The following is a 24,512-nucleotide window of genomic DNA, read 5'->3' on the forward strand; positions in this document are numbered from 1 at the left end:
ACGGTTCCGGAAGGCCGTAACTGGTTCCGACAGGCAGGAGTCAAGATCGCGGAAGAACATAGTCCTGGTCGCGAAATCCAATGGGTTGCTTTTTCTACATACGAATCTTCAGTCTGGAGTCTCCATAGTCATACTTTCTTTACAACCTTCTGTCTCTACTTTATAGCCTCTTTTCAAGCGTTTCAACTATGGTTAGTGGATACGGATCTCGGATGATCGATACGGATGTTCCTATTAAGCTACCGATCCAGTACACTGTAATTCTTCAACAATCAGCCCCTATGAACCAAACAAATCTCGTGCAGGATAATCTTTCCGTCAAGGAGTTTTTGGTCGGGGTGCACCAATAAACCAGTAAACCTCCTGTCCACTATATGACGAAAGAAGGCTGGATCTGCTCAGCAGCAAGGTAGAGCCAGTGTGTAGGGGATGTTTTGTTGGAAATTCAGTCTTTGATTCATGTTTTATTTTCTTACCAGCACAATATCACTCCCGGAAGCGTTGGATCGACCAGAACAACATCACACCCGGAAGAGGTGGATCACTTTGCTCGGTTGCTAGCATCTCAGTCCAGCACTTTCCGTTTGCTGCCAAACCAAGGATATTCAGTTTTCTGATGTAAAAATCAACCAAGGCAACATCATTCATTTAAAGATATTTCATTTGAAACCATTTTTCGTTTTTTTTTTTTTTCTTAGATGCTGCTTTATGCCCTAGATATCCTGGCCAGCTACAAACTTCCGGTTAATTTTGGCAAAATGATCATAACGGCAAATCGGCAAAATGACGTATAAGGGGCCTGGTATTAGGAACCTACTGTAAGGGGCCGCGGACAAATTCTCTCGTGGAACGAAGTAGGCACATCGAAGTATGTTTCTGTGATATCCTAGTTGCTCGATCTCAATGTGCGCATACCACTTGTTACCATGGTTACGATGGGAATGATTTGGAAGAACTTCGAAATGCCTTTGCAGACAAGCGTCTAGTTTACAGTTCGCTAGTCAATATTGAAATAAGTGCGCAACAATGTACGAGGATAAAATGCAGAACGTAATCAAAACTGCAGCCGCTCTGGCGAAGGAAACGGGAAACCTAAAAGAAAGGATCAAAACAATCTTAACGGATGATGGTAGCGTGCCGGAAACATCAACCGCACAGGAAATCGGGTCATCTACATTAGACGGCATTGGAAGTTCGCGGGGACCACTGACTCGCCATACCGATGCTGGAAATGAGCCATTTTCGCACGCTGCTAACGAGCAGCGTAAATGGCAGAATGTATTGACAGCTGCAGACGAATTGATTGAAATAACACGAAACCTGCGCGAAAGGATCGATCGAATGTTGATGGACGAAAATGGAAATTTGCCGCCACTAACAGATGCTACTGATGTTGGGGACTTATCACAGGAGGATTTGGCGCCTCTATCCATGGTCGAGGCTTATTATTCGTCTTCACTTAACGATGACGGTGACTTGCCATGAGCCAGTGCCATTTTGGGTGTCTCCGTCGATCAGTTGAATGTGTCACCAGGTAAAAATGGAGCCCAGAATCCCACTGAGCTAAAGTGTTACCAGTAAAAGTAACTTTTGTTTCTCATCTTTCTACAGTTGTGTTCTGGATCAATCTACCCAGAAGACTAGCGCTGATATCGGTGGTGAATAGTTCTGTTCAAGTGTAGTATAATAAATTATACTAACTAACAAACAGCTAACTCTGTATCTGTGTAGAGTTACGGGTTTGGGGTTTGATTGTTTGCTAACATTTTCTACCCATAAGCCATATTAAACCTAATTCTATGTTTGTAAGCGTTGAAGTTCTTAATAGATTTCGTCATTGCATGAAGATAGGAAGTGTTCGTGCGAGTTATAACTTGGTATTTTTCATACAAACGATTCCGTATGCTATTGTTGCTCACCCATTACGGCAATTGATTTCAAACACGGCTGGAAAAGCTACTACATTTTGCACTATTTTGTTCTCCGAGCCGAGCAAGTGTGCGTACAGTCTATGGGACGCAGGTGAATCAAACAATCGTAGAATCTCCTTCTCACATCGTGCCCTGAAGTCTCGAACCGGTAGGTGCATTTCAATAGCCATCCATACGGTGCAAAACGGTCCATCTAGTTAAAATCATCGAAAATTATATAACAATTAAATATCAGTTCAGATGTTTCATTTCTATGACCTGCAGGAAATATGGTTCACAAATTCCTCCGTTTTATGGGTTTAAAAAATAGTTTCATAACGACCAGCACATAGTTCCTTACTGGTATTCGGATTTAGCCCACGGCGCTTCTAGCATTTCACGTGTGTGTTATCGGTGTAACTTCGTGTTCTAAAGAGGTTCGTGTCACAGAAGTGTTGCTTTCGGTCATGGATCTGTCGAATCCATTCTAACCCTTGGCCACCTTTTATTGGAAACTAATTGTGCTTACAAGCACACACACCATCCTGCTTCTCTCTGAACTACTAATGAAAAAATAAGAATCTGATTCTGGGGATTCAATCCCATGTGAGATCGATCGGGATGTTAATACCAATCCGGAATTGCGATCACGTGTTTTTGAACAACAGTTTTACGTTTGTATACCTCAACTATAGTTAAAATCAGCGAAAAGTTTGTGGCACTCTTGCCCAATTGCCTGATTTCGTTACGTTTCGTTACGTTTACGTTACGTTTTCTTGAATAGAGTACAGCATCAATTCGATCATATTTCAACGGAGCATTTATCCGTCCAGCGACTTCCTACCGGAAGATGACAACGGGGTACCGGTGATGGTTTCGCGCGATAAACGTATCAAAACTTAGCAAAGTTCATGGTCAACAACACACGCACTTTTGCCCACCGATGTTAGCTGCTCTGCCGGTAAACACTTAAGGTCTGTTTTCCTGATTATTTGTGGATTTAATAATGAAAAAGATGATAACCAAGATTAGCGTGTGCATCATAACGGTGGAGACGAGTGAAGTAGTGGAGCGGTGGGACTTCAACATTACGCCCCAGTACGATGACAAAGCCGGTGAGGGCAAGAAGAAGGCATCCACTTCCACAAAATCGTTAGCAAAGATACAGACAGAGATACGGGACGTTGTGCGACAGATTCTTGCGTCGATCAGCTTCCTGCCGTGTTTGAAGGATCGCTGCAGCTTCGACGTAATTCTGCATACGAAGGGAGACGTTTACCGAGAAATGCCTGGTATGGAGGAGGAGTTTAATGAGGAGGTAATCGGTAGTCTTGAAATAGCGAATGCACAAACAGTCGAGCTGCAAGTGAAAGTGCACAAGCACTAAACAAAACCTGAAATTTTGATTTTGAAATCTCTCGTGGCCTGCGGCCGTTATATCAAATGTTATTGAAAAATAAAAAGGCCGTACCCGAGCAGATAGTCACTGTAATAAAGGATGAGATTAAATTAAAATTAAAAAATTAAATTATTTATGCTAGTCGTTTAGTAATCGCGGAATCGTGTTTACTAACATATCCAACAGAAATATGTGCCGTACAAACGGTGAGTTTAAATTTCGCTGCGTTATTACAATAAGGACCAAAAAGCGGTAATGTGTTTAAACCGTGTCATTGTGCAGCGTTCGCTTTATCCGTGCTTCGTATGGCGGTTGTTGGTACTCTTGAGTTGCCGCCGTCGCATGTACAGGTAATCCCCGATATACGCGTTGTCGATCGGGACTGTTAATCGTGCAGCTAGCGAAACTTTTGCTACATCATACATATCCTATAACTTATTTATGATATTTTTATTTCATAAGTAAATATTTGAAATTAAAAAAGTTGTAAATGTTCCAATTTTTTTCTCGGTAAAAAACAGGTATGAATTATCATTGGCTTTAAACATCGTAAAGTGAGCATATGTGCATTGAGTATGGCGTATCTCGGGCTTTACCTGTGAGTCGCGCCAAAACATGTCAAGTCGTGTTCTACCCATTGCCCATTGCTTTGTTTTGTTAGTTCTCAGAAGACCATCGTTAGGTATAGTTTCTTGACGAAGTGAGAAAGTAGGTGAACGCGCAATTGGACGATTGGGTTTTCATGATATACAAACTGAACAGATTTCTGTTCGACTGGTACGAGCAGCGTTTTGTGGTGTGGGATTTCGTAAGTATTGTTAGTTGGTCCTTGTTGGCGGTACTGTGCTCATGCATTGAGCAAGCGAGAATCGTTAGAGCTCAACGGTTATAAACCATTTTCAATTCGCCTTTCTGTTCTTGCGCGTAGTTACGAGAGTACGCTTCCTGCACGGATACACCTAACCTAGGATTTGTGCTTGCTACGTTCCTGGAACATTTCGTCGGAGATGGGAGAAATTAAGCGAAAGGTAAGAAGAACATGCATTTCCCGAACGCCAACCCAAAACTAACTGACCGTGTTCTGTATTCTGTGTGTGTGTTGAAATGTAACGATTTGTTCTTCGTTCAACACAAAATGGCCCACCAACTGCATTGAACGTGTCGGAATTTCGTTATTCTTTTTCGTTGGAAATGTTGCAGAAAAAGCGCAGCAGCAATGCTGCTAAAAAGCAGGAAAAGCAACCGTCGACTTTAACAGCAGCAGCATCACCACCACCAGTTGCTTTTTCAGAAGCAGCAGCAGAAGAAGCAGGACCCGCTGTTAGCTTGAACGAGCCTGAAGAATTGATTTTACCAGACGCCGTGCAAGAACTCGCACCACCGATGGAGGATACGAAAAACAGCGATGAAATGCTTGAAGAGACTGATTTATTGACTGATTTTAAACCGACCGCTCCGATTTGCGGTGATTCTGACAAGCTTCCCTCATTGCTGTATCCGGATTTGCGCGAGCTCAACATTGGTAGCGAGCAATTTGACAGCACTTTTTCGAATATTGATATCACCCCCAAAGGTGCAATTAGCTCGCCCGAAGATGATTACGAATGCGTAATAGATGAAGTTTTTTCGCCCCGTATAAGCGCACTGTTCGAGTGGTGTATTGAGGAGACCACGCCAAATTTGGAACGCTATCGGCGGTATGTGGATGGGCTGGAACGTCAGTTCATTACGACGGAAGGTCCGCAAGCGAAAAATCCTGCCGATGACGATAGCGATTTACAGCGGATGCTACAAGCATACCGGTCCTCGTACCACTACTATTGCGATGTAATGATACAGCGGTTGGAGAGACGGTCGCAAATTTCTAGGCTCCGTGATAAATGTTGGGACATAGAGCACACAAAGTTCACCGAGTTCGCCCAATGTGCCGATTCACGGTTGCTGGCCGTATCGGTGAATAATCGGTAAGTGTGAACAACACAATTCAGCAGTAATGCTGTACTTTTAACCTTTACAATAATGAATACCAACACAGGTATCTTTTGCAATTTAATTTTTCAATAACATTTAATATTACTGTAGCTATCAACTTGAAACTTCAAAAACATAACATTTTTTTCTATCATATAGCAAAATCAGATTTCAGCATATTTTAAAGCTCGCTTTTAACTTAATTTTCAATGTATTTTGTATATTTATTTTTAAGTATCACGTTGCCGTATTGTCAAATTTTCAATTTTCTATGATCACGTACCACGGGTAGGTCATACATTTTGTATGGGAGTTGGTATTTTGCCGTATCATAAAGCCTGGTAGTTTTTGATCTTACGTAAAAATCAGGCCTTTGATCAGTCGTCATATGTGCAAGAAATTTTCAAGAAAGCTGAAACTATTTACTGTGACACGAATAACATAAAAAAAGAATCTTTTTATTTTTCACTTCGAATGCTGTAATCTCCTTGCATCTGTGATCAGCATTGTTGCATCTGTGATCAGCAGTTTTTATTTGAAAATTGACAATCTTTGTGTTGTAAAACTTATTTATTTTGTTTGAGTCAGTCGTTAAAATGTGAGGCTTTTGTTGTGTCGAATAGAGGAATTAGGATATAACTTCAAATGCTTCGTTATAATCATATTCTATCAAAACTTTCAGCATAATCCCTCCCGTTTATGGTTTTATTAATGACTAATCCATTCCTTGGTATGCAATCGATTTAATTTGCAGCTGAATAATCATTTTTGTAATGGGAGAGCCTATTTTAGAAAAGATTTAATGCATGATCGGCATACCGATACGGGTGAAAATACTTTTGCCAGCCTTTTGCTTCATTTACGTGTGCCTGTGCTATTGCTTGAATTATACAAAAGTGAGCAATATACAATTCGTTTGCATTGTTTGGAACCTTAACAAATGGTTGAGAACGATTATCTATTATTATTGTCTGGATAAATTTGTTACTGGATTTTTGTAAAAATTAGTAACAACAGTTCGAAGACTTATTTTGGCAGTTATTATTAAATTTTGACATTTAATTTATGACAATACGGCGCCATCCGTCATACTTGAAATAAATAAAATAAATACATTTGATTGAATACACACTTAATAAAAATTATGGGTTCTATTAACCGGGAAATGCATATTTTCATACAAAAAAGTATGCTCTTATTTTTATTGATTTAAATTTGAGTATGACGGCACTCCTCCATATTGTTAATTAATAAAACAAATGTACTATTATTTTTTGCATTAGAAGCGTTTTCATTCCGATTTTTTCACGCATCTACGAAGCAACATTTGAAAGTTCTTCAACCACGAAAACAGAAACTTTGTCAACTGAAATGAAATTTTCGCATGAGTGAAACTTGCTTTCGTTTATAAACGCTTTTACAACAAATTTACTAATGTATTTGAAATTTCCAACGCAGGGTTGCCACGCTGAACGTTGAACGGTGTACGGAAGCCAAGGCTGAATTGTCCGCGCTGCTCGATCGGTTTGTAACGAAGGAAAAGGAAGCACTGATACAGCTTCACTACACGCGCGCGATGGTGGAAAAGAACGTATCCGATCCATCGGTGCCGGGTTACGAGCGATCGGGCTTGTTGCGATACAAACTACGCATTATCGGAAATGCGTTGCGCGCCGAGATGCATCAGCGCGATTGCGACATGGGTGATGAATGCCAGTATGTGCAAGATTTGCGCAAATGGTTCATCCAACTCGGTACGGGTATGTTGCGCGCCGGCAGTGTTGATGAGCGCGTTTGGCTGATGTTCCATTTGTTACGCTTCCCGAAAGGGATCGGTACATGGGCCCATGTGTTGGTGCATCCACTTGCATTTGGGAATCAAAATAAGCCGCTAACCAACATTGAAATACATACTATTTTTACGCTCATCCACGTATTGATACGACCTATCATCGCGCGTCAATCATTCCTGGTGCCGGTAAACGAGTCGCTAGCCACCATGGAACAACCGCCACTAGTGAACGAAGCGAAAGCGGGCGATGATTTCGAATGGGTCGACAGCGATGGTGAGGATAGCAGCGCGGATAAACGGATCCGCCCGATCAAGGAAAGTGATTTGCTTGCATTGCTTGATCAAATACCATTCCGGCGGCTGTTCGACACTGTTCTACAGCGCACCATCGAACACGCGCAACATCCGGATGGAGAACAGCTGAACCCGGATCATCTACCCACGGCGGACATTTTACATCTGTTCTCGTTCTCCAACGAACTGATCGCTATACTGGGCGGAGGATTACTAATGTACGGTAGAGGCATTGCACGCTACAGCCATTTTGCCCAACGGTTGGCACTGCTCATTAACGATGCAGTGAAATTTGTGGGTGATGTGTTGCGATTGTATCGCCAAGCGCACAAACTTAACCGTCAGTCAGAAGAAAGTGAAGTGGTACAGGTGCATTTCGATACGCTCATGTACCGTGCTGTTCTATTGATTCATGGTGGTGGTGTGGCCCTGACACGCCATCTGTCCACGCTGCCATTTGGGTTGCTAAGTACATGCGCCTGCTGGTGGATATATGCCACCATGGTAAATCGAAGCATTCGCGAAAAACCTGATTTCGACTATTGGAAAAGCAGCCACCGGTTACTGAACAACTGCACTCTGATGGAAGAGTTTGAGCAACAGCTGGCAAAAAAGAAATCGTCTCAAGATCTGTACAATTTGCTGAAGCCGCTTGTCGATTTGGCGCTAACACGCGATGCAACTAAAGATGGTACATTTATACCTACCGTTGCGGCAACATTGATTGAGGTAAGAAAGGTTCTTCGTATCAGTTGTCCAAATCCGATTTATAACAAAAAAAATTCCTCTCTAATTTTAGTTGCTTGCCGCAATACCAGCGGACGCGGTGGTGTTTGTAGAAATGAAGGATCAAATTCATTTACTAATGGAACGGACCTCGTCTGTACTGTCCTTTATGCTGAATACACTCGCTTTGGAGGATGAGAACCGTCGACAAACTATTGCCAATTGTTGGGAAATGAAGGGCAACACACTGCTGGAGGTGTTTAGTGGCAAAAAGCAGCTGATAATGCGCTGGCGTCCGGACCATCTAAATTATGAACGATTAATTTACATGCTGCTAGAATACCCACGAACGCACATCTACCATAAGCTATCGCTTGGTTTGCTGATGTACATCCAGTATGGGAATACAAGGTACGTTCACATTCACCGGCAACATCATTTAACAGGGTTTATCGGTTGACAGTAGTGATGAGAATAACAACTCTTTTCAAGGAATTATTCAGTCTTATTTACTCCCTACCGGGATTTAATTATTTTCACAACTCTTTTGCGAGTCGCGAGACAACCAGGCAGAAGGCGGCCCCTAACATAAAAATAAATATGACGATATCCTATGAAAATATTCAACATATTTCCACCTTTAACTTAATCTAACTTTTAATGGCCGAGGGGGCTTGTAGCTCTCATAACAACGTCACGCCTCTCATAACAGCTATGACAACTCGCTGCGCTTCGAGTCGCAAACATTTTTCACAAAACCCTATGTTGACTCGAATTGTAAAAGAGTTTTAAATAATCTTTGCGATTTAAATCCCAAAGAAGAGTTTAAAAACTCTTTGCATTTCGTATTCCTCTGGCGAGTATTAATTCCTTGGGCCTGAGTTTGATAATACCGATTCCTCAAAAGAGTTTAAACATTCTTCGCAATTAGAATATCTCTGGTGTCTATTAACTCTTTGGTAGTGAATTTAATACTAACGATTCCCAAAGGAGTTTTAACACTATTTGTGATTCGAATCTCAAAAGAGTTTTAAAAATTCTTTGTGAGAAGTTTGTTTAAATCATTCAGAAGAAAAATTAAAAAAAAAACTCAGTCACTCTTACTCTGTACGCATAGCACTAGCAGATAATTCAAAATTATCAATGATTTTGGTAAACTCTTCAGAGATGAAGTACTGTAGGGTAAGCTAGATTGTCATCTAATGGTTTTAAAAGAAATGGTAAACAATATCCTTTTGTTGTCTTATATTACGTCTGGTCAGCCTATCTGAAATCATTACCAAAATTATTGATGCTTTTACATTATCATGTAAAAAACCCCTTTTATTGAAAACAACTATTTAAAATTACTAATTATTTTTCCATTTTTGTTATCCTGTTTTCCATATAATCGCAGTCCCTTTATTGTACCTGTACAGAAGGATCTACAAAACATTGTAGCTTATAACATCGTTGTTGCATATCGAAAGCATCAACCTGTCCTAAACAACTCGAACGGCGGTGGCCCATCGGTGGCTGTTACTGCGGAACAACAAACCGAACACCGTAGCTATCAGGAGCGTTGTCTGTTTCTGTTGCTGCAGCTACATATACATGCTTTTGATCAGCCGATGCAGAACATACGACGATTCTTAAAAGATCCAAGCCAGGTGGAAAAAGTGGTTTTGCCTTTATCTGTGCACGCGAAAGAATTGCAGAGGGCAATGAAGGAGCAGTGTCCAGTAGCGTGCCTTTGCGCGCTACTGTCCACCAAGATGGGACACTGGGTGCCAGTGTTTTGTCAGGAAGGCTTGAAAGCGATGCGTATACTGTACGAGGTGCACCATCTCGATACCGTTGTAGTGCGCTGTCTCGAACTCATCAGCCTCCTGTTTACCGATTGTCCTCATGCACTGGCGAAAAATGATCAATTTATCGGAATCCTCACGGAACTGGTTGAGAATGATAACATACTGGATTGGTCAAGACAAACTGGCGATGAGCAGCACCATACACTCGCAATGAAACTGCTGGAAGGGGCTAGTATGGGCAAAATGGGATCTATGATAGTCTCGCAGGCGGCCATGTACTGGCATCAGGGTTACGCCACTCCGCCGTCGCTCGTCTGCATGTGGTTTGATTGGTTAGTGAAGATAAAAAATTGGAGCGACAGTGTCAAGGTGCTGCGATTGATGAACGTACTGGCCAGCATTTCGTTCAGACACGCGGATGCGTGGAAAGCGCTGGGCGACCGTTTCCGTCCATTTTTTAAGGTAATATTTCTTTGATCTAAAAACGACAAAAACACTGACGTTCCATTCGTTTAATTTGTTTTTTTCTTTTTACATTTTAGTCAATTGCAGTAGTAAAACATAAGCAACATTCACTCTGGTCGAAAATTCTCGGCACCGAGCCACCGCTACTGTACGGCAAACTGCCGAACGATTGTGTTGCTTTGGCATTGCTCGTTTTCGGCATTGAACATCAGCAGCTGGAACAGAAGACGGGTTTGTGGTTGAAATTGTTGCGCATGCTGAAGAAAAATCGAACCATCAAGATAGATGCGGCACTGCGCGAGGTAATGGCGACGACGTGTGTACAGGGCAAGGATTCTTGTCCCACAGCCGATGCGCTGGTGTTGTTCAAAGTGGCGCGCTATTTACTGCGTGCAAACACTGAACATCCACTGTATTTGGGGTTGTGGCAATTATTTTTCACCTTGCTTCTGACGCGTGTTACCGACGTTGGGGACGAGGTGCACGGTGTTGCCGATCGGTTGTATGATCACGACTCGGGGCTGATGGAAAAGCTGAAGCAGTTGCTGTGCAAACTGGAGCTGCATTATCATTTTCTGCAGGAAACGAACGAAGATTCACCGGGAATGTTGCGGTAAGTGTAATGTTCCCTTTTTCATTGGTTTTTCTTGTCCAACGTGTAGCGTCTACTCTCACTGTGTAAACGGTAACGAATGAACAATTATTTTGATGATACATTAACTGAACGATTAGTTAAATCCTAGAATTAAGATAGCAAAAACGAGATAATACCGTACGCACTGAAAACAGGCCCGATTAAATAGCAAATAAGGATGGCTCCTTATATGTACATTGCGCTATATACAAGCACTCAACAGGGAAAACCGGCAATTTCTCAGAAAACCCGGGAAAATGATATTTTGTTTAATATCGTTTCTGGGGTCACACTGTACCATTACAAACCATTTTCATTCGTCATGAATTTCAGGTATACTGTGCGAACGATTTCAGGTATATTGTGCGTACACATTCTACCTAGCACGCATATTCTTTTCGTACGCATATCTCCTTACGTTAGGTCCTTCATTGTTTTTCCATTGTTTTTAAAATGTTTTCCACTATCCGATCGATTCTACTGGAGCCCAGTGGATGGCATTTGTCACACAATAGTGTAACATATGTAATTTCACTTTCTGAAGAAACTTTGTGCAAAAGTTTGAGAAAGCGATTTTTACTTAATCTATTTAAAAGCATCTACCTCTTGAATCTGGTGTATAAAGTAGTAGGCGACCCCATAACGTATTTACTTCCCTCTGTCTCTATTTTATAGCCTCGTAAAAGCGTTCCAATTATGGTTAGTCGATACAGATCTCAATCAAATAAATGATGATGCTCCAATCAAGCTACCCAAACAATACGCCACAGAACAACTAGAATCAATCTTTTACGGTTTAGAGGTAAGTTGTTATTGTTATACTATCTTCATCCATAATCATCTCAAAAAGATGATCGAGCTCAAATGATAATGTTTATTATTTTTCTTTATCGAGATATTTTGGCCGGAGTGCACTAATACGCAGATCCTCCGGGTAGTCCACCGTATGATGATTGAAGGGTGGCACAATCTTTACCGTGTACTTCCGCATCACTCGTCGGCGAAGGATAAAACTGTATGCGGTGCCACTATCAAGCTACCACCAACTCAGGCAATCAAACGCCGACTGGAAAACAGTTACACCGATCCACTACCGATACCCGTGTCGGAGCATCGGACCGAACTGAAAGATCTTGCCGATGCGCTAAAAACACCACCGATGGGACGAGTAAAGCGCATCACCGAGTGTGTACGGATCATAAAGCAGTACATCGACAAAACGTACTTACCGATGAAGAACGAGCTAAAAATACGTCAAAATGAGCTGTTCGAGCTGTACCAGCAACTGTACGTCAACGAGGTCAAGGAGTCCGAGCAACAGCATAGGTGCAACATGCCGATCTGTTCCGGTGCAGCAACAATCATGGTGCGCTCGAAATGTGTCGCAATCGATACAAAAATATATACTTGTACCGAAGCCCGGCTGGTAGCATTGGAAGCGTTCCTGAACCAAATTATAAGCGTTCCACCCTACATAATGAAGCATACGACAATGTTGCGGGAGCTGGGGAACAGTCTGTTTATGGATTACTGCTCGGAGATTGATCGAGCGTCGGTCCAAACGTTGAATGAAGCCATCCGGACAACGATACGCACGCTGCTGTACGAAGTGTCCGATGCGAACTTCGAGCCGCCGTTAACGTTTGCGGTGCGGCTAGGTTTGGACACGAACCGAAGCGATTTTTTGAACATAATGCTGGAAGAGGTTGGACAGATATTTGCGGGTGCGCTAGAAGACGGCCGGAAACCGTCCAGCGTGATCGTTGCCATGCTGGAGAATAGTCACATACCGGTTCGTCCTTTGATGAAGGTGTACGGTCAGCTGGTTAAGCAAAAGTCGGGCAATCTCGAACGAAGCATATTTGTGGATCTGTTCGGCAACAAGGTAGAAACCAGGAGGGATATGCTATATGAACATGTGGGTAGATAAGTCTTAGTCCTAACCACGATAAAAGGATTTTTTTGTTGCTCAACTTAATTGCCTTCGAAAGTGAAGCAGTGCTTAAAGTGATCTATTATCTGTTCGTACCTATTTCAAAAATATAGTTTGTCGCTAGGCCTTACAATAGGCCTCTGTTTTAGCAATTACTTCATCATTGAAGCTCAATTACAATTCTAGTCTGCGAATAGAAAATTGTGTGTTCCCTATTGTATCGTCCATCGTCAAATATTGACACAAAAAATCGGTTTAAAAGATTCAAACCACCCGTTGTTGTTTCTGGTCGATTGTGAGCTTTCGCGGCACTCTATTATAGCTATTAACTTATAGCTATCAAATTCACATACGTGTGTGAAAACACACGTATAAGGTTAGCCAAAACTTACAACAATTTTAATTCATTTTGCTGTGCCGCAACCACACATGGACTACAACTTATCTACCAACCTGTTTTGCCATAAATTTAAACTTTATGTATTGCTTACTGTATACGTATTTCTTTTAGCTCCATCTATCCAAGTGGCTCAAGCAGCAGCACAGTATCACTCCGGATGAGGTGGACCAGTTTGCCAGGCTGATTATGCTTGGCATGTACAAACTACACACGGCTGATAGCGTCTCCGTTGACCAAACCGAGCTGGATGTACAGTTCTCCCATGTAAAAATTGTTCCCAGAATTCTTCATATTCGCTTATGAATGTTAACTACGCTAAGCTCGTTTTTCGTTTAATTTTTTTTTAGCTTTTACTATCCCATCTGGAAATCTTTGCCAGTTACCAATTCCCGAACAATTTCGGCAAAATGGTGGAGCACACGTTAAACGCTTACTCCCAATGGCCGACACTACCTCCGACGATGTTGCTCCGGTTGCTGAATGTGCTCCGTTCTCGGGCCAATCTTCCTGACCTGCAGATGTCAATGGAGGACAGTGCCCTGTGCCAAGCACATCGCCAATTCGCCGAAGTGAACTGCACTGAACCGGTGCTAAGCTTCGAAGTGTTGGAATTAGTAATCGTGACCGTAACGGAACACTTTGCATGGCAGCGTGATATTGCGTACCCTTGGAACGGTATGTACAAACGGCACGGTTCGTACGTGGAAGTATTAGGCATGCTGCTAGGCCTATTGTCACACAGCTTTCTCACTACCGGCATGCAAGACAATCGGATCCGAGCTGGTGAGTAGTGTCCTATGTTGTAGTTCATTAGTTATTAAACATTGTTTGATCTCATTGAAGTGTAGTGGGAGCGCCCATGATATCCAACGAGTTAACCTTTATTTCAATGACCACCTGGGTATTTTTAGCATTTTAATTTTCCAATAACATTTAATATTATGGGAGCTATCAGCTTGAAACTTTTTGGAATGCATAGAAAAACATTTTTTCTATCATATAGGAAAAAAGCACATTTTTGTATTTTTTAAAATAAGCGTTTAACTTAATTTTCAATTTATTATTTCTTTTTTTCTATAACCCCGGGCAGGTCATATATTTTGCTTCAGTGTTCAGTGTTTCATTTTGAGCTGCTTGTCGTATTTGCAGGGAATTTTTAAGAAAGAAGACACTATTTTCTGTCGGGCTTATAACATTTAGTTGTGAGTTAAAAAATCCTATTTTTCATTTCTAGAGCTGTAAACTATTTGTATTTATCTCATAATGATCATATTATGTTACAAATTTTTGCATATTCTGTCCCTTTTTTGGCTTTATGAATGACTGAACCATCGCTTTACTTTCCAGCTGAACAGTCAATTTTTGTAACGTGAGAGCTTGTTTTAAAAGAGATTCAATGCATAATCGCCATACCGATACTTCATTTACGTTTGCTTGCTTAATTGCTTATCGTTTGAATTATTTGGAACCATAACAACAACTTGACAATTATTATCCGACACTCCTTCGGCTATTTACATTGTCTGTATAAATTGACTACATGACTTTGTAAAAAAAAGTATCAACAGTGCGACTTATTTGGATGGTTATTGTTTACTTCTCACATTTACACAATAAAAAATTAGGTTCAATTGAACGAAAAATACATATTTATTTTATTTATTTACAATCGATTATGACGGTCCAATGCCGTATTGTCGGATGAAAAATACATATATTCATACAAAAAGTGTGATTGATAAGCTACTTTAAATATAGATGTTACAAACTATGAAAACAAAAACTAAATACAAGAATTTTTTTTTAATTCCTCACTAATTTTTATTAGTTGGATAACAAATTTTGAATTCTCTCGTGGCCCCTCGGCCTTATGACCTACCCGAATATAGGTGGTTGTAGAAATAGGGTGTATTTTTGGTCATTGAAACGAAGGTTAATCCATTCGAAGAGTCCACTTGTTTTATGACTTATGGGAATTTTGCTCGTAGATTACACAGCCAAAACCACGCAATTACTCCAATTGACTCTCATTGACTGTAGTTCTTCACAGTTTCTTAACAATTTCAAATCGTTATTTGTTTTAATAATTGTGTTACGCCTCTTACGTGTGTGTTGTTTTAGTACAAGAACATCTGTTGCCGGCTGTGTATCGCATGTTTGAACCGTGGGTTATACCATACGGTGCAGAAACGCCTGTTCTACAACAGGGCAGATTCAGTTCAAATCACCCGTCGTCACCGAAAGAATCATCCAATCGACATGCCAACAACGATAAGGCCAAGTGGATGTTTAGCGTACTGCTCCAGACGGTCGAATACGCACTCGAGAAGGTGTTGGTCGCTTACGCCGACACGGATCATGGCAGCCAAATTCTGCTGTACTTCCTGCACTGGTATGTGGAATGGTTCGTCAATGCGCGCATCATGATATCCGCCCTTTACGTCTTAAACACACTCGTACTGGATCTTCCCTGGGATCGTTTGCAACCGTCCGAGATGTTGATAGAGCGGATGCACTTCCTGTTCGAACATCACACCCCGGAGTGTCATGAGCTGCTTGCGTGTGTGTTTGTGCGCTGTAACTGGACCATGGGCGCTGAGCATGGTCCATTGCCCGTGTGGTTGCAACGAACGCACGCTGCAACATTAGCTATCTGTGTACGGTTAGCGTACGAACCGGTAATACGCTCGGATGTGAAAGTGCGCGCGGCAATGGTTCAGTTGCTGCAGTATTTCGCGGGATTGACGTGGGAATCGTTACACGTTGCGGAACTTACCCCGGCACTGGATTGGTTCGTCATGACAGGGGACGCTAGCAGTATGTTACGCACAACGAAGGCACCGTGCCGTGAGCTAGATGACGCACTGATCAGGTAGTAGAATGAATCAATGCTTTTTTAAATTGTTTTTGCTTTGTATTGCTAGTGCTTTATTTTTTACACGTCTAACATGTTGATCGCATTCTTCCCAACGCAGATTTCTGGAGGTTGTTGCAGGAATGCGTATCAATGAAGCAAATCGATTGGTGCCGGGAGGTATGCAGTTGTTGAAGCGCAAACTACACATTAGTGTCATCGTGCGAATGCTTATGAACGCAGGGCGTGTGTCGGGTGGTGGTAAGGAAATGGAAAATGTTCGGCTACAGTTGAGCGGTGCTTTCAAGCAACTGCTTACTGCGATAAGTGCGGTCTTGGAAGGTCTGCCGCAGCAGCAGCAACACACGGGTACCGACAACCCACGGGATATCGAGGCCCGGGCCATGATGGCGGAACTGTTAACGAGCATCAAAAAGTGGCAAACTGAGAGCACGCTAAGGTACGGTATGCTTAAGCTATCTGATCTCTTGTTTGCTTGTTGTTCTGGTGCAGGCAAGCACTGTCCGAAAAGGCTAATTATCTAGAAGCTTTATAGGGATTCTTATAACACTGTCTGGTCGTATACGAGCAAATATTACAGGTTTCTGGATCGGTGTCCTCTGGCGCTACTAAAATCTATATTTCTAACACCTATCTCTACAATAAGAATTCTATCTAATTCTAATTCATTCGTAACCATTCCGGCCACCTGTATATATATATACGTATATTTTTATAAGTTTTAACAAAGTAAATATTTCCCATAAAAGCATAGTTGTTTAGGTGTACAATTAAGATTTTGTTAACAATGCTCATTTCTGTTACAACGGATTTTATCTGCTATATTGATATAACTATAGTTACATAGGATTCTTCAAACTTTTGTAGCATATATTCGGTAACTGTACCCTGCCGTGCATTGTGAACACGACCTTGCAAGGTTGTACCTTGCAGTGCCGGCGCCGTAATCGCATCATCACCGGGGGCAGCCCCAAAATTTCAATACGTTAGCATCCAAATCTTTCTAATCGTTTCCCTCTCTCTCTCTCTCTCTCTCTCTCTCTCTCTCTCTCTCTCTCCTGCAGCCTCTTTGTAGATGAACTAATTGCCATGCTAGAAAACGATACCAACTCACCGCTCCTAATACGCTGCGTATTCGAATCGGCCAACTTGCTGGACAGCCCTACCGAACATTGGATGCGCTTGCTCGAATCGGCCCTTAGTCATTATTTTCGCTCCCGGTGCAACGTGTCATGGTTAGAGGCGTGGCATGCTATCGGCCACACGACGATTGGTCGCTGGCAGTTCGAAATGCTGTTCCGGCACAGTTTTACACTGTGCTTGGAACTGCATTTCTTGCACCGCTGGCACCAAACACGTGGTGACCCCGTAGCCCAGCGCGGAGTGTTGAATAGTCTTGAGGTGCATGTCTTGTAAGTCTTACACAAACACCTCGTCAAAGTTGCCGAATAATGATAACTGTGTTTTCATTTGCACATCTTGCAGGGAACCGGTCGAATGTCAGCTTTATCCGTTCTGGTGCTCGATCATCTATGCCCTTCTCTCGGTACAGCCGGAACCGCACGAAACCATTCGGACCGTGATCGGTCTGCTTGGTGACGTAAGTGAGAACAACACATTCTGGATGCTGGGAGTCCTTAAGAAAATTTTCGGCAAGGAGAAAGCTCAAGGTTCGCGTACCTCCCATTGTTTAATTGCTTACGCGCTTGCTGCTCTGCTGGCCGATGCCTATGCTCGTCGCACACCACCCGAACAGAGCTCCGAAACGGACGATTACAGCGATGCTGACGGGAGCACCGAACCATTTACGCTTAAAAAACTACTGATCGCACCGGAAAAACGTGCTTCCCGCCAAAGAATTGCCACAACGGCTATGGAACATTTTAAATCCGCGTGCAGTGCGTCTGTCTATAAAGAGCACCAAAGCCGGATCATTGATGCGATCGTCGGTACTCGCGGTGGCGAGCGGGAACTACCGCACCAAATCTTACAACAAGCCAAAGATATTATAGTTGTATTAGATAGTCTAGCAGAACCCTTCCTCAACACTCTACAGGAAGCGATTATTGGTGATATGGGAGGAATATAAAAATTTTTCTGAAGGCTTGTCCATTCCATTCTGTAACAATCATATTGAATTTTCTTGTTATTTTCTGTGTTGTACATAGCACCCGATCGTACAACTAAACTAATAAAGGCGAACACAAAGCAACAAACTTAACCTTTTTTATCACTTTCCTACCATTTCGATTTGGATTACGCACACTGGAAGTCCTTACTAAGAAGCTGAAACGTTTACTGTCCCGTCGTTATCATTTCTTCGAGGACGATCCAAAATATTTCCTGTAGTCACACTTCAATCATTGCTTCAGTCGAGTCGAAATGTTGCGCGTGATGCGCATTTACAGCTCGTTGTCAAGATCGCTCCAGCGACGATAAAACTCGGTCCGATCACTATAGTGTTGCAAGCTTTTAACATCCTCCCCGATTTCACGCAACGACGTTCGCATTTTTATCAAAATTTCCAGCTCCATTGGAGAGCTTGTGTTGTGTTTAGGGTCCATCCACCATTCCTGACCTAACACGAGAAGCTAATTTTAAGCTACTACAGAAAGTTATTTCATCATGTATTCCGCGCCTTATACGCATTGCCCAGGATGTTGTTACCATGGTAACATTGGATGGTTTGGATGAGATGCTCCTTAATCTAAGTTGGTAGCGTCAGTTTGCAATTGACGGTACGAATATGCAGTTCGACATTAACAAATATCCCGCGAAGGAGCGAGAGTCAGATATAGTTGAAGATATTCCCTTCCCACCAGAAGATGAATTCGGAGATGAAGAAATTGACATCGAAGAGGATTACGATATTGTCGATGATTTCACAGATGAGACCGTTGAAGAGCTAATACCGTTGGATACAACTCACTACAATGTTATAGTTGTGCGTACGCTAACGGCAGAACAACAGGAGTCGGAAGGAACTGTGCCGGAACAACCGGGAAATCAATTGCAAGATAATCCAATATCTTACATTTTGGTTATTGAAGACTGATTGGGCAACACCAGCCTCGGTGGGTTTGTCATTCGACTGAATCCCCCTAGTTTCCAGATTTTGAAGAAGATGCCGATACATCAAACGAATTTTTGCCATTTCCGCTGTCTGCAATTGGATCAACAGGTGAAAATGAAGCGACAGCCAATAGTACTTTTGTGTGAATGTGTGTTAACTGTCCAAGTAATGAGCGCACGTTTTTCGTATCTTCCTACAGCTTCCTTCTTTATCGGTATCCCAGACAGAAGTACGCAAGAGACAATAATCAATGTTGGTGGAAAATTATTATGTTCGAATGGATTATATTAAATAGAACTAACAAACTAACTAACTATCGATTTGTCAGTGTCGAATTGCGGGTAGTGGTGGGTATCGTGGGTTGGTTTTATTGTAACATTTTCTAGCAGCATCTCCACTGCCTTCTTTTTATTTTCTTCGGTAAATTAGAAGAAAAACACGACCAATTTATCGTAAAAGAGATTAAAAGTTTAGGTTATATAGAAAATGACGATAAATATGAAAATACTCAATTCCGGGTGTAAAAAGTCTTTTGAAACATTTCAATCGGTAGTTTGACCATGGCTGAACGGTAGGTTTAGAACGGTTTTTGAAGAAAACAACCGAAAAGATCGAACACGTGTGTTTACGCATATATTCAGTAGTTAGTAGTATTAGTACTTTAGTAGGAATGATTTAGCAAAGAACAAGTCGTTTTGTTTTCTTTTAGAGGAAATAAAAATTAGAAGCACCAGTGATAAGCTACTGCGGCTAATAACCCAATTTCCATTTGGATGCTTGGACTGTGCTGGGCGTCCGATTTCGTCCATTCTTTAAGGTAGTACTTATTTGTTCTTCAAGTGATAAAAACACATACGTCCCTGGTTTTTTATACACTTTAGTTGTTTTCAGTGGTAAAACATAGCCAACATCCGCTCTGGTCGATAATAGTCTGCCCCGTGCTAGTATGCCGAGGGATTGTCTTACGTTGGCATTGAACACCACAGCTGGAACTGGAGACGGGTTTGGGGCCGAAACTGGGTTTGTGATCGATCTACTGTTTTTCCAGGAGAACGATTTCTGTTCCGATTCGCCGGATTTGTTCAAAGTGCCGTGTTCAGCGCTGTACGGTCACGATACGGGACTGATGGAGAAGATGAAGCAAATGCTGTGCAATCTGGAGCTGCAGGTGCAAAACATTGTCTGCAGGAAACGGACGGAGAAGCACTGTGAATATTGCGGTAAGTGCAATGTTTCCTTGTTTCCTTGTTGTTTCCTGGTTTTTGTTGTTCAGATGTTTCGGAAAATCTTGTGCTGACGCAACAAAGATAGCATAGAAAAAACGAGGTCATCACGTACGCACTGGAAACTGGAAACTCTGTCGTTATTATCACTCTGTCATGCACAGTAGTGATGGATTCTCTGGAACGCAACCACGGTTCCGGTCCGGTTGCAGACGGTTCCGGAAGGCCGTAACTGGTTCCGACAGGCAGGAGTCAAGATCGCGGAAGAACATAGTCCGGGTCGCGAAATCCAATGGGTTGCTTTTTCTACATACGAATCTTCAGTCTGGAGTCTCCATAGTCATACTTTCTTTACAACCTTCTGTCTCTACTTTATAGCCTCTTTTCAAGCGTTTCAACTATGGTTAGTGGATACGGATCTCGGATGATCGATACGGATGTTCCTATTAAGCTACCGATCCAGTACACTGTAATTCTTCAACAATCAGCCCCTATGAACCAAACAAATCTCGTGCAGGATAATCTTTCCGTCAAGGAGTTTTTGGTCGGGGTGCACCAATAAACCAGTAAACCTCCTGTCCACTATATGACGAAAGAAGGCTGGATCTGCTCAGCAGCAAGGTAGAGCCAGTGTGTAGGGGATGTTTTGTTGGAAATTCAGTCTTTGATTCATGTTTTATTTTCTTACCAGCACAATATCACTCCCGGAAGCGTTGGATCGACCAGAACAACATCACACCCGGAAGAGGTGGATCACTTTGCTCGGTTGCTAGCATCTCAGTCCAGCACTTTCCGTTTGCTGCCAAACCAAGGATATTCAGTTTTCTGATGTAAAAATCAACCAAGGCAACATCATTCATTTAAAGATATTTCATTTGAAACCATTTTTCGTTTTTTTTTTTCTTAGATGCTGCTTTATGCCCTAGATATCCTGGCCAGCTACAAACTTCCGGTTAATTTTGGCAAAATGATCATAACGGCAAATCGGCAAAATGACGTATAAGGGGCCTGGTATTAGGAACCTACTGTAAGGGGCCGCGGACAAATTCTCTCGTGGAACGAAGTAGGCACATCGAAGTATGTTTCTGTGATATCCTAGTTGCTCGATCTCAATGTGCGCATACCACTTGTTACCATGGTTACGATGGGAATGATTTGGAAGAACTTCGAAATGCCTTTGCAGACAAGCGTCTAGTTTACAGTTCGCTAGTCAATATTGAAATAAGTGCGCAACAATGTACGAGGATAAAATGCAGAACGTAATCAAAACTGCAGCCGCTCTGGCGAAGGAAACGGGAAACCTAAAAGAAAGGATCAAAACAATCTTAACGGATGATGGTAGCGTGCCGGAAACATCAACCGCACAGGAAATCGGGTCATCTACATTAGACGGCATTGGAAGTTCGCGGGGACCACTGACTCGCCATACCGATGCTGGAAATGAGCCATTTTCGCACGCTGCTAACGAGCAGCGTAAATGGCAGAATGTATTGACAGCTGCAGACGAATTGATTGAAATAACACGAAACCTGCGCGAAAGGATCGATCGAATGTTGATGGACGAAAATGGAAATTTGCCGCCACTAACAGATGCTACTGATGTTGGGGACTTATCACAGGAGGATTTGGCGCCTCTATCCATGGTCGAGGCTTATTATTCGTCTTCACTTAACGATGACGGTGACTTGCCATGAGCCAGTGCCATTTTGGGTGTCTCCGTCGATCAGTTGAATGTGTCACCAGGTAAAAATGGAGCCCAGAATCCCACTGAGCTAAAGTGTTACCAGTAAAAGTAACTTTTGTTTCTCATCTTTCTACAGTTGTGTTCTGGATCAATCTACCCAGAAGACTAGCGCTGATATCGGTGGTGAATAGTTCTGTTCAAGTGTAGTATAATAAATTATACTAACTAACAAACAGCTAACTCTGTATCTGTGTAGAGTTACGGGTTTGGGGTTTGATTGTTTGCTAACATTTTCTACCCATAAGCCATATTAAACCTAATTCTATGTTTGTAAGCGTTGAAGTTCTTAATAGATTTCGTCATTGCATGAAGATAGGAAGTGTTCGTGCGAGTTATAACTTGGTATTTTTCATACAAACGATTCCGTATGCTATTGTTGCTCACCCATTACGGCAATTGATTTCAAACACGGCTGGAAAAGCTACTACATTTTGCACTATTTTGTTCTCCGAGCCGAGCAAGTGTGCGTACAATCTATGGGACGCAGGTGAATCAAACAATCGTAGAATCTCCTTCTCACATCGTGCCCTGAAGTCTCGAACCGGTAGGTGCATTTCAATAGCCATCCATACGGTGCAAAACGGTCCATCTAGTTAAAATCATCGAAAATTATATAACAATTAAATATCAGTTCAGATGTTTCATTTCTATGACCTGCAGGAAATATGGTTCACAAATTCCTCCGTTTTATGGGTTTAAAAAATAGTTTCATAACGACCAGCACATAGTTCCTTACTGGTATTCGGATTAAGCCCACGGCGCTTCTAGCATTTCACGTGTGTGTTATCGGTGTAACTTCGTGTTCTAAAGAGGTTCGTGTCACAGAAGTGTTGCTTTCGGTCATGGATCTGTCGAATCCATTCTAACCCTTGGCCACCTTTTATTGGAAACTAATTGTGCTTACAAGCACACACACCATCCTGCTTCTCTCTGAACTACTAATGAAAAAATAAGAATCTGATTCTGGGGATTCAATCCCATGTGAGATCGATCGGGATGTTAATACCAATCCGGAATTGCGATCACGTGTTTTTGAACAACAGTTTTACGTTTGTATACCTCAACTATAGTTAAAATCAGCGAAAAGTTTGTGGCACTCTTGCCCAATTGCCTGATTTCGTTACGTTTCGTTACGTTTACGTTACGTTTTCTTGAATAGAGTACAGCATCAATTCGATCATATTTCAACGGAGCATTTATCCGTCCAGCGACTTCCTACCGGAAGATGACAACGGGGTACCGGTGATGGTTTCGCGCGATAAACGTATCAAAACTTAGCAAAGTTCATGGTCAACAACACACGCACTTTTGCCCACCGATGTTAGCTGCTCTGCCGGTAAACACTTAAGGTCTGTTTTCCTGATTATTTGTGGATTTAATAATGAAAAGGATGATAACCAAGATTAGCGTGTGCATCATAACGGTGGAGACGAGTGAAGTAGTGGAGCGGTGGGACTTCAACATTACGCCCCAGTACGATGACAAAGCCGGTGAGGGCAAGAAGAAGGCATCCACTTCCACAAAATCGTTAGCAAAGATACAGACAGAGATACGGGACGTTGTGCGACAGATTCTTGCGTCGATCAGCTTCCTGCCGTGTTTGAAGGATCGCTGCAGCTTCGACGTAATTCTGCATACGAAGGGAGACGTTTACCGAGAAATGCCTGGTATGGAGGAGGAGTTTAATGAGGAGGTAATCGGTAGTCTTGAAATAGCGAATGCACAAACAGTCGAGCTGCAAGTGAAAGTGCACAAGCACTAAACAAAACCTGAAATTTTGATTTTGAAATCTCTCGTGGCCTGCGGCCGTTATATCAAATGTTATTGAAAAATAAAAAGGCCGTACCCGAGCAGATAGTCACTGTAATAAAGGATGAGATTAAATTAAAATTAAAAAATTAAATTATTTATGCTAGTCGTTTAGTAATCGCGGAATCGTGTTTACTAACATATCCAACAGAAATATGTGCCGTACAAACGGTGAGTTTAAATTTCGCTGCGTTATTACAATAAGGACCAAAAAGCGGTAATGTGTTTAAACCGTGTCATTGTGCAGCGTTCGCTTTATCCGTGCTTCGTATGGCGGTTGTTGGTACTCTTGAGTTGCCGCCGTCGCATGTACAGGTAATCCCCGATATACGCGTTTTCGATCGGGATTGCTAATCGTGCAGCTAGCGAAACTTTTGCTACATCATACATATCCTATAACTTATTTATGATATTTTTATTTCATAAGTAAATATTTGAAATTAAAAAAGTTGTAAATGTTCCAATTTTTTTCTC

The 24,512-nt window shown here is 42.1% G+C and overlaps 3 protein-coding genes and 2 pseudogenes across 5 annotated transcripts in view; 4 read left to right on the forward strand and 1 right to left on the reverse strand.

Moving 5' to 3' along the window:
* The window catches only part of LOC126561809 (neurobeachin), a 289,107-nt gene that overhangs the window by 201,933 nt on the left and 62,662 nt on the right, over positions 1-24,512 (forward strand). The window lies entirely within an intron of this gene.
* LOC126556760 (uncharacterized) overlaps positions 1-24,512 on the reverse strand; it is a 79,270-nt gene that overhangs the window by 31,445 nt on the left and 23,313 nt on the right. The window contains exon 6 of one of the 3 annotated variants that reach the window (XM_050212257.1): positions 9,809-9,819. The exons of the other annotated variants lie outside the window; for them this stretch is intronic. The gene's annotated coding sequence lies outside the window, so the exon portion shown is untranslated. Of the gene's footprint in view, positions 1-9,808; positions 9,820-24,512 lie in introns of those variants that run through there. 3 annotated transcript variants of the gene reach the window in all.
* Positions 2,201-3,297, forward strand: LOC126563344 (mitotic spindle assembly checkpoint protein MAD2A-like; annotated as a pseudogene).
* Positions 4,317-18,278, forward strand: LOC126563355 (ectopic P granules protein 5 homolog). The gene is made up of 14 exons (XM_050219994.1): positions 4,317-4,337; positions 4,510-5,273; positions 6,739-8,095; positions 8,166-8,503; positions 9,489-10,344; positions 10,425-10,960; positions 11,657-11,783; positions 11,877-12,866; positions 13,426-13,578; positions 13,662-14,097; positions 15,436-16,186; positions 16,290-16,628; positions 17,254-17,601; positions 17,675-18,278. Exons 1-14 carry the CDS (start codon positions 4,317-4,319, stop codon positions 18,276-18,278), a joined length of 7,620 nt encoding a protein of 2,539 aa, XP_050075951.1.
* On the forward strand, positions 22,895-23,991 carry LOC126563366 (mitotic spindle assembly checkpoint protein MAD2A-like; annotated as a pseudogene).

The sequence above is a fragment of the Anopheles maculipalpis genome, chromosome X (assembly GCF_943734695.1).
Source record: "Anopheles maculipalpis chromosome X, idAnoMacuDA_375_x, whole genome shotgun sequence".
Classification (NCBI taxonomy): domain Eukaryota; kingdom Metazoa; phylum Arthropoda; class Insecta; order Diptera; family Culicidae; genus Anopheles; species Anopheles maculipalpis.

Coding starts and splice junctions, on each gene's coding strand:
- LOC126563355 (XM_050219994.1), top strand. CDS start 4,317: ATGGGAGAAATTAAGCGAAAG. Junction 10,961..11,656: donor GATTCACCGGGAATGTTGCG/GTAAGTGTAATG, acceptor TCTATTTTATAG/CCTCGTAAAAGCGTTCCAAT. Junction 12,867..13,425: donor TGGATCTGTTCGGCAACAAG/GTAGAAACCAGG, acceptor TATTTCTTTTAG/CTCCATCTATCCAAGTGGCT.